The 10,108-nt window shown below is 41.8% G+C and overlaps 1 protein-coding gene across 3 annotated transcripts in view; it reads right to left on the bottom strand.

Moving 5' to 3' along the window:
- Nucleotides 1–301: 301 nt before the first annotated feature.
- The window catches only part of atp9b (ATPase phospholipid transporting 9B), a 51,068-nt gene continuing 41,261 nt past the window's right edge, over nucleotides 302–10,108 (bottom strand). The window contains exons 19-30 of one of the 3 annotated variants that reach the window (XM_037795670.1): nucleotides 9,120–9,290; nucleotides 8,612–8,710; nucleotides 8,405–8,494; nucleotides 7,971–8,115; nucleotides 6,765–6,829; nucleotides 6,237–6,392; nucleotides 5,878–5,942; nucleotides 5,409–5,517; nucleotides 5,239–5,296; nucleotides 2,670–2,873; nucleotides 1,034–1,066; nucleotides 302–697 (exon numbers count right to left, since the gene is read on the bottom strand). In XM_037795670.1, the coding sequence (XP_037651598.1) occupies nucleotides 561–697; nucleotides 1,034–1,066; nucleotides 2,670–2,873; nucleotides 5,239–5,296; nucleotides 5,409–5,517; nucleotides 5,878–5,942; nucleotides 6,237–6,392; nucleotides 6,765–6,829; nucleotides 7,971–8,115; nucleotides 8,405–8,494; nucleotides 8,612–8,710; nucleotides 9,120–9,290 (1,332 nt within the window). In that variant the 3' untranslated portion in view covers nucleotides 302–560. The remainder of the gene's footprint in view (nucleotides 698–1,033; nucleotides 1,067–2,669; nucleotides 2,874–5,238; nucleotides 5,297–5,408; nucleotides 5,518–5,877; nucleotides 5,943–6,236; nucleotides 6,393–6,764; nucleotides 6,830–7,970; nucleotides 8,116–8,404; nucleotides 8,495–8,611; nucleotides 8,711–9,119; nucleotides 9,291–10,108) is intronic. The other 2 variants (XM_037795673.1, XM_037795672.1) reach the window with 2 other exon arrangements.

Below are 10,108 nucleotides of genomic sequence, written 5' to 3'. Positions count from 1 at the left end.
TGCTTCATAATGTTAAAGACCTGAAAATCTCACTTTTTACAATATGGGACCTTTAAAATAAATCAGCCTTTTCTTTTTACAGCAACTCAACTCCGTTCAAAGACGCAGGCCAGCAACTGTAATTAATACCTGGAATAAAAAAATAACACTTAAAAAAAGGTCTGAACTCCACATATAAAAATTCAAACATTGAAACAAATGCATCAGAACTTGTATAAAACGACGGCCGATTTGTTTGAAATGCTTTAAAACAAAAGAAGGCAGATTGACCCTTTCTGACAAAATGGGGTCGAGTTCTAAATGCAGTCGCTTGCACTGTTTTGCCCTTCGTTTGAGAGTCAATCCATCCTTTTATAGTCTTTTTTTTATGTGCTCCGTTGTTTTTTTTTTTTTCAAGTAATCCCAAGTCTCAGTGACATAATCCAAAGAAATTTCTCTCCGTTTGGTTCCAGTGGTTCCTTACCTGTCCGTCACTGAGGATCAGTGAGTAAAAAAAAAAAAAAGTGCTGAAAATAGAAAGCTCAGAGAAGCACTACAAAACAAAGTAATCCACGTTTGGCTCACGAGGACAGTTTGGAGTAGCTCGGTGGGGAAAACTTGCGTTTCAGGTATTTGATTATGTAGAGAGGAAGACAGCTGACCAGCGTGATGGCGGACACCTTCCACAGGAAAGGCCAAGTCGTGATGAACGACAAGTCTGGGAGGGCAAACAGAAGAAAAACAGCTCAGGTACACGCGTCTTTAGTGTTGTGTTGTGATTGAACAGGAGAACGGGCATTCAATCAAGTCATGAAACTTGATCACAACACGAACAGTTGCTTGGAAAGCCAAATGCTGATCTCGATGTGTTGAATCACAACATGTTGGGAGTCTGAATATTTGTCACAACACTGAAAATGAACAGTGGAATGACACAAACTCAAAATGATGACACGGTAAAACATCGCCGGAACATACGGAGATGACAAAATGCAGACGGGACGGATGAGAGGGAATGACGAGCGAGATTGATTTACGGGGCTTGCACACCTACCAAGGAAAGCTCCAAAGGACACCCTGCCTATGCCTGTTGCCAACATATAGAAGCAAAAGAAATGCAGCAGAAATAGAGTGAGTGCAGTGCAAAGGTTAGCAGTGAACAGAGAGACAGAGAGGGACAAAGAGAGAGACAAAGAGAGAGGAAGGGGGGGAAGCAATAAAAGCAGAGAGCTGAGTGCTGAACTACTGCACAACACTTTGGCTGTCAGGTAGTGTTACATGAAAATCAACACAAAGCAGGTGCAGTGAAGACGACTGTGGCCCCTTGAAGCGCTCAGTCCATTCAATACTGGACTCAACAAACCACAAGTAAAGTCATCGTTCTACTACAGCAGGGTGTCAGACTCATTTAGTTCAGGGGCCACGTACAGTCCAGTTAGTGTAAAGAAGTACAAGTACAGAATAGACTCTTTCCACCGGTTCATCTTGCCTCCAGGCCGCCCTTTCAGACGGGGAACTGAAACTTTTATATGCATCTATGCTCTCTTCAAAGCCACCAGACTCCTTTGACAAAAACAGCAATTTTACCTCGTAGAACACGGGAGTTGCTGGTCTACCGCTGCCTCCACCGATTAGTCTGTTTGTGTTATTGTGTGACTTTGGTGAATCCGAACTCCAAAGTCACACAATAAACTAACTAGCCGATTGAGACAACGGTAGCCTAGCAACCCGCGTTCTCAATATCAGTTTAAGTGTACGCTATATTTGGAATGTTTTCACCGCTTTACCTTGCCATCAGACAGCCCTCTCCGATGGGGAACGGAGGCCGTTGTATATCCATCTATGCTCTCACCAAAGCCACCAGTTGCTGCTCTACTGCTGTCTCTATTGGTTAGTTTGTTTGTGCTATTATGTGAGTTTGGTGAATTTCGGTCAAGGCAGCGGTAGACCAGAAACTCCTGTTGTTGTTGTTTTGCGGGGTAAAATTACTGTTTTTTTTCAAGGGAGTCTGGTGGCTTTGTAAGAAAGCATTACGGTTTCAGTGCCCCGTCGGAAAGGGCTGTCTGATGCCAAGGTAGTGGTGAAAATATTCTTAATATAGGGTATACTTAAACTGATAATGATTTTTTTTAGGTGTCTAAAATAGGTCTTGCTGCTGTCCCCGTCCACAGCAGTACATACCCGTGCGGTAACTCCTGTCTGTTTCTCCAAACTGGAGGCGTGTAAACCGTCATCTACTGTAGGTAATACACTGACTATGGAGAAGTACCTCATACAACCCCACTTAAAATAAAATCCAAACTATCCCTTTAATGGCATCTATCTTAATAACCTTTTAATCATTCCTGATTGTCTTTGTCACATGTGATAGTAAACTGATCTTTGAATACTTCATCTTGGGTTCTGAGACATTTTAATGAGCATTTTTCTCTATTTTGTGACATTTTATGTGGAAAAATGTCACAAAATTGATTAACTTAATTGATAACAAAAGTTAACTGCTGCTGTGCCAAAATCATTGTCTCGTGTAACTCCTCTCATATTTATTTCTGGACTCATCAAGCTTGGGCACATGAAACTATTCAAAACTAATTTCATAAATGTATTTCTGCTTTTCTTTTAATTCCTGAAGTTTTTAAAAAGATAAAACATCAATACATAAGCGGGGAGAGAAAAGAATGGATACTTACCAAAGTACTCGTTGAGGAAGGCGAGCGAGGCCAGGTAGCAGCCTAAGCTGAAAAACTCGGACGCCACCATGAGCCAGTGCCAGGTGCGAATCGTCAGCGCCACCATCAGCAGTTCGGTCAGGATGAGCGCCGTGAAGGAGATGGCGACCACGTGCACAAACTCCGACTCGAACAGCACCAGCGCGCCGTACATGAGGATGCCGCCTGGTGGCGCCAAAGAAAAACAAATGGTTGCCACACCAATTTAGATGACTTGTTTGAAGAGAAGGGAATTGTGGGACTTTTTTCTCCCTTTTGTCTTTGGTAAAGGATGCTCCAGTGTATCCTATGCTAAAGGTGATAAGAAAGGAAGCATTGAAGCACCTTTCCTTAGCATTAGGATTCGACCAGCTCTTATCATGACTGCCACTTACTGGTCATTTCACTCCGTTAGTAACCTTCCTAAGCAAAACAGACTTTTCGACTGCAACCAAATGAAAAAGGGGTTGCGTGTGTGTTTGAGTCGTTTCCCGCAGGACAATATTTCTTCATGCATTCTTTGCTTCAGCTGACTGGGACGTTGAGTTAAGGATTAATGTGTCTGCAGATAAGGGCTGATTCAATAACATTATTTATGAGAGTAAAATGTGCTCTAGTGCCGTCTCACATTTTGAAGTGTCCAGACACTCACTCATCTTTAGGCGCCTACTGTATCTTGATAGCCCTTCATTTCATTATAACACAACACAAATTGAGCTTAATGGCCTATAACCGATCACATAATTACTTTTTCATACAGTCTCCATGCGGCGCATTCCAGCAGGTCATACTCTGTAATAAATTAAGCTAGATTGGTGCCTAATATTTCCCTCCTCTCATATCGTCTTCACGTTTCTATCTCCCCCCCCCCCTCCTTCCCCACAGACCTGGTACTGGCCTTTAATTAAAAAACCTCGAGCTGTCAGGAAGTCACGCTCGAGCAGGAACATAGATCTTTCTCACACGCTGCATGGCTTAGCGATTCCAGAAATATCGATTTACTGGACGGACAAAAGGCTGCATGTAGAAGCGGATGGCGGTTGGAAACCTTAGATACTGAGAAACTGACTGTCCCGGAGTTTGAAGGGGCCCGGGGTCCATGGTATTAAGACGCAGTAGAAATGATGAAAACGGTGGTTGAAGAGTGGCTTTGACAGTCTACAGTAGCAGACTGCTCCTTCTGTACATATACTGTGATGTTGGAGTCGCCTCTGTTATATATATCATAGGTTCTCTATCTTTATTCAGCTAAGGAGTCTTTAAAGATAGAGAATATAGCAGGAACCCCTCATGTATGTCCCTTGGAATAATTTGACGTAGCCTATTTTTTACACTTCTATAGTATTAGTTATGTGAAAGAACATCATAAGAGAAATGTATTAGAACGATATTAGACATGTGTAACATATTTACAGATTCTAAGAGTTATAGATTTGTTAGATTAGAACGTAATCTATGTTAGCAACCCAGTCGTCAGGATAAAATTTTGGCAATGTATGTTTCTGCAAACCGCTGGATACGTTGAATGTGGACGTTTCTGAACGAAAAAAATCGTTTCATATCAGCCTCGAATCACGCATGCAGAAACGCACAATGACACGAGGTTAACGTTGTGATTGGTTAGGTTTAGGCAAGAAAACTACTTAAGGTTAGAAAAGAACATAATGGTTTGTGTTCAAATAATAACGTTACAACGTAGCTATCGTATATAAATAACAACTGCCCTTAGCTGACTTTCTTATGTAATGTTACATTGCATGCATAACAACGTTGCGTCAAACAACGTTGCGTCAAACAACGTTGCGTTAACAACGTTGCGTAAAACAACGTTAGGTAAAACAACGTTGCGTCAAACAACGTTGCTTAATACAAGGTTGCTTGATACAAGGTTGCTTGATACAAGGTTGCGTGATACAAGGTTGCGTGATACAAGGTTGCGTGATACAAGGTTGCGTGATACAGCGTTGCGTGATACAGCGTTGCGTGATACAGCGTTGCGTGATACAGCGTTGCGTGATACAACGTTGCGTGATACAACGTTGCGTGATACAACGTTGCGTGATACAACGTTGCGTAGAACAATGTTGCGTAGAACAATGTTGCGTGATACAATGTTGCGTGATACAACGTTGCGTAGAACAACGTTGCGTAGAACAATGTTGCGTAGAACAACGTTGCGTAGAACAACGTTGCGTAGAACAACGTTGCGTAGAAAAACGTCTCTGGACTTTCGTGCTTGATATACTCGTTATTATACCACGTAACTTTCAGTAATGGTACAATATACTACATCACTTCGCTCTGACTGTAGGCAAAAACATCCATATTCAACATATCCGTGGGTTGCAGAAATATACAATGCCAAGATTTGTTTCCCTGGCGACTGGGCTGATTATACTGTAGATTTGAAAATTTAAATATTATTGTTGAACTATGAAGCATTTTGTAAAAAACAAAAAAAGTGCCACAGACCCCTGGGGGACCCCACACCCCACTTTGAGAATCACTGATATATATAATATAACTTTTGTAATGAGTTGGTGCACCTTACCTTGATAAACGCTGATCAAAACCCAGATGAGGAAAGTCTTGAAAGACAATGAACGCCCCTGAAAGAGAGAAATATCATCCATGAGTGCAACATACAGAACCTACATGATAAGTTGTTAGGGGAATTTATTCTGTCAAACATATATATATTTAAATAAAAGGGCACTGTACCTTGGTGAGGTCTTTATAAAGCTCTGGGTAGAGGAGAGCCATCTCTGGCTTCACATCTTGGTCCAGAACCAAGGAGAACACCGGGAACATGGTGTAGATGGTGGCATACCTGCACAGAATGAAGTGGGGTTTAGATGGAGAGGATAGGTGACAACAGTACATGCTCACATTATCAAAAATATAACGTTACGTATAACAACGTTACGTATAACAACGTTACGTATAACAACGTTACGTAAAACAACGTTGCGTCAAACAACGTTGCGTAAATAACATCCGTCTAGTTGTTTATAGACATTTTAATGTGGAACAATGACATATTCTCCCTTTAAGTAATTTATAACTTAATTTATAAATAAGTGTCAGCATACAGTAGCTAGTGAGTTAGCTCCACTGGATAGACTGGGTGGATCTGTGAGGTGATGTATAAAACCAAAACAATAAGTCCTCTTTTGGAGAAGGTACCTACCCAACCATGAGGAAACCCTGGTACAAGGGCACAGAGGCAAAGTAAAACACGGAGGAGAAGACAGCCTGAGGACAGAAAACAAAAATAGTGTCATAAAGTGAAGTTATTTAGGAACTTTATTGTCCACTCTGTGGAAAATTGTCTTTGGCTTCAGCCCCCAGCACAAATTAAAAACAAGACCAGTAATTGAAAACAGACATCAAGAAGAAAACAATAAGACTTTATAAAAGTCATAAAATAAAACCCCCAAAATGTTCTGTTAAATCATGAGGTGACACCACACTTCTATTTCACCTCCATTCAGCAAAACAAGCTTTGTCAAATACATATTCTGTGAGTGTTTTTAATGACGTCTGTACCTGCATGGTGGAGATGATCATGCCTCTGTGCATGACGAACTGACCCAACGCCGCAGAGCGCTTGTAGCTGTTCCTGCCATGAACCATGAGCAGCCGACCGATGTGCTTAAACTGAGTGATGGAGAAGTCTGCGGCCAGAGACGCCTGCTTCCCTTCCTGTTTACACACAAGTAGAAAAATGTAACGCTGCTGCTGCTGGGTTGTTAAACATCAAAGTATATAAGTTCCATCTGCTTCTAAAGAAACTGATAAAAAACCTCAAAAATGAAAATAAGGGCAGATACCGTATGTTTAATTTGAGTTTAAAGGAAGTTATCATGAGACACCTCTTCTTGCCGTTAACGGTTGTTCTAATGCCACTAAAGTTCTTTACAATTTAGTAAGACGTGTGGCCTTCTGGGAAAGATATGCTGCTTAATGAGAGCTTAATATGTTTGTTCAAGGAAATCTGTGACTGAATTGATTTATAGTTATCCAGGATAACACTTGAGGTCTAAATGAAAAGCTCTGTAGTCGCTGTGCCTTTACCTTTCCTTCAATTCCGATACCACAGTCTGCAGCCTGGATCATACTGACATCATTTCCTCCATCACCTGACACATAATGGGAAAAAAAAACAAGATACACATTAAAAAAACAACAACTACACATTATTTTACAATGCATGCTTGCGCTTATAAAAGTAGCAGACGTTGCTGTTTGCTTCTCTTAGTGAGCTTTGAATGCCATCTTGTGGAGAAAAGGAGTAATATATTCATTTGCTCTGGTGTGTGTGAGTGTGTGTGTGTGTGTGTGTGTGTATGTTACAGTAATATTAGGGCTGTCAATGGATTAAAATAATTAATCGCAAATCAATCACACAGTTTTTATCTGTTCAAAATGTACCTTAAAGGGAGATTTGTCAAGTATTTTATCAACATGGGAGTGGACAAATATGCTGCTTTATGCAAATGTATGTATATATTTATTACTGGAAATCAATTAACAACACAAAACAATGACAAATATTGTCCAGAAACCCTCACAGGTACTGCATTTAGCATAAAGAAATCTGCTCAAATCATAACATGGCAAACTGCAGCCCAACAGGCAACAACAGCTGTCAGTGTGTCAGTGTGCTGACTTGACTATGACTTGCCCCAAACTGCATGTGATTATCATAAAGTGGGCATGTCTGTAAAGGGGAGACTCGTGGGTACCCATAGAACCCATTTACATTCACATATGTTGAGGTCAGAGGTCAAGGGACTCCTTTGAAAATGACCGTGTCAGTTTTTTCCTCACCAAAATGTAGCGCAGGTTTGGAGCGTTATTTAGCCTCCTTCCTGATAAGCTGGTATGACATGGTTGGTACAGATGGATTCTTTAGGTTTTCTAGTTTCATATGATGCCACTTCTAGCTTTAAAACGGAGCCCGCTACAACCTAAAAATCTCAAGTTGCGTTAATGCGTTAAATAAATTAGTGGGCTGCATCTGAAATTAATCTTCAGGTTCCCAGCTTTCAGATGATGTACACCGCTTCTATGTGACATCTACTGTTGACCTGCTATCTCCCCCTAAATACCCCCTGTCCCCCCCTAAAAAAGACAAAAACGTTTCTATGTGGGTCTCTGTGGGTTCATCTACACAGATATCCCCCCCCTCTGACAGAATTTCCCAGGCTGTCTGTGGACTGGAGCCAACAACCGTCCTGTACTGTAATGCTTTCTGCCACATCGTCTGCCAACACTCACCTATGGCACAGGTTCTGTTGGCTGTGTGCTGCTTTAGGAGCGTGACGATCTGGGCCTTCTGAGTCGGGGAGCAGCGGCAGCAGACCACCGCCGGACACTGACACGCCAGTTCTACAAACTCGTGCTCGTAGTACCGCAAGCACACCTGCAGCACAACAGAGACGGAAAACACAGTTTACTAGACACTAAAGGTTCCAGATGTATTTCCATGATTAATCAAAGCTTGTAGACCATATAAGTGAAAACACGGATCGGTTTCATGACCAATATGTTTTGATTTGTTTTCCTCTTGGATATCCTCAAAGCCTCGGTTGAACTCCAAAGTATTAGTTTTGGCTGAAAAGTACTTCTTTATTCTCTCATCGCCTGTTTGGCTGCATCCTCAGCATCATCTGCTGCGCGGGGAAATGTCGCTGTGTGCTGTGTTGTAGTACCTCTAAGGAGTCTCCAGAGATGACCAGAGCACAGTCATGTTTCCTTCTGAAGGCGTTGAGCTCCAGATGGGCCTCTCCTCTGCTCGAGATCTGCTCGAGAGCAACACAGTACAAATTAACCACGAGGCTTTTTTGTCATCTCCCATTACGTAGGCGCATTATGATAACATCAAAGCACCGGGAAAGAGGGAAAGCGAAACAGCGTACCGGTCTGAAGACGTGGATGTCTTGGTTTCTGGAGACCAAGTGGGAGCTTTTGGCGATGCACGTAGCCGTCTCAAGCTTGTCCCCCGTCAGCATCCAGATCTGAGCAGGAAAACAAGATGCAAGTTGACTGAAGATGTGGCATTAAAGGACTAGTTTGGGTGTTTTTGAAGTGGGGTTGTATGAGGTACTTATCCATAGTCAGCATTATTACCTACAGTAGATGACAGTAGTCAGTAGGATAAGTACCTCATACAACCCCACTTCAATAACACCCAAACTATCCCTTGAACAAGCAAAAGAACAAACTGAAACTCAACTTAAAGTGTTGATTTTCTTGTCCGGTTTTATGGACGCATAAATACAATTCATTTCCAATAAAAGATTAGCATTTCCCTCCTTGTTGTGTATCTGATTACAACCCTGAATCACTGTTGAGGTGTGTGAGGTTTATATGTAACAGGACAGACAGAATGTACCACCTGGTAGAAGTGTTTATTCCCTTGCTTACCTTAATGCCAGCGTTCCGGAGCAGCTCCAGCGTTGGCCTGACGTCTGCTTGCAGTTGGTCTTCCACACCGGTCAAACACAGAAGCTCCATCTCCCTCTCTAGGCTCTCTACCACAGCTGCGACCTTCAGGCCTCGGTCATGGATACTCAGCTTCGCCTGGTTGTAGCGGTTCTGAGCGTAGAGGGAGATGGAAAGGGGAGACAAAATGAGGAATTGTGGGGTAAAGAGGCTGCATCAGACCAGGAGGCTGAGAAATAAACTCATCAAAGACAACAGAATTAAAAGAGGGAATGCTAAACAGAGTTGTTCAACCTTTAAAGACACAGAAAACACTCACATTGCTATTATGTTGATACTAGGGCTGTACATTTGAATGTGATAATAATGCAAATTCATTTTAACGCCACTAATTTCTTTAACGCATTAACACAACATGCGATTTTTACCTTGTAGCGGGCTCCGTTTTAAAGCTAGAAGTGGCTTCATATGAAACTAAAAAACCTAAGGAATCCACTGGTACCAACCATGTCATACTAGCTTGCCGCGAAGGAGGTTAAATAACGCTCCAAACTTGTGCTAAATTTTGGCGAGGAAAAACTGACATGGCCATATTCAAAGCGGTCTCTAGACCTCTGACCTCAAGATACATGAATGTAAATGGGTTCTATGGGTACCCACGAGTCTCCCCTTTACAGACATGCCCACTTTATGATAATCACATGCAGTTTGGGACAAGTCATAGTCAAGTCAGCACACTGACACACTGACAGCTGTTGTTGCCTGTTGGGCTGCAGTTTGCCATGTTATGATTTGAGCATATTGTTTATGCTAAATGCAGTACCTGTGAGGGTTTCTGGACAATATTTGTCATTGTTTTGTGTTGTTAATTGATTTCCAGTCATAAATATATACATACATTTGCATAAAGCAGCATATTTGTCCACTCCCATGTTGATAAGAGTATTAAATACTTGACAAATCTCCCTTTA

This window comes from Sebastes umbrosus, chromosome 15, assembly GCF_015220745.1.
Source record: "Sebastes umbrosus isolate fSebUmb1 chromosome 15, fSebUmb1.pri, whole genome shotgun sequence".
Classification (NCBI taxonomy): Eukaryota; Metazoa; Chordata; class Actinopteri; order Perciformes; family Sebastidae; genus Sebastes; species Sebastes umbrosus.
This window is presented reverse-complemented; position numbering and strand designations above follow the sequence as displayed.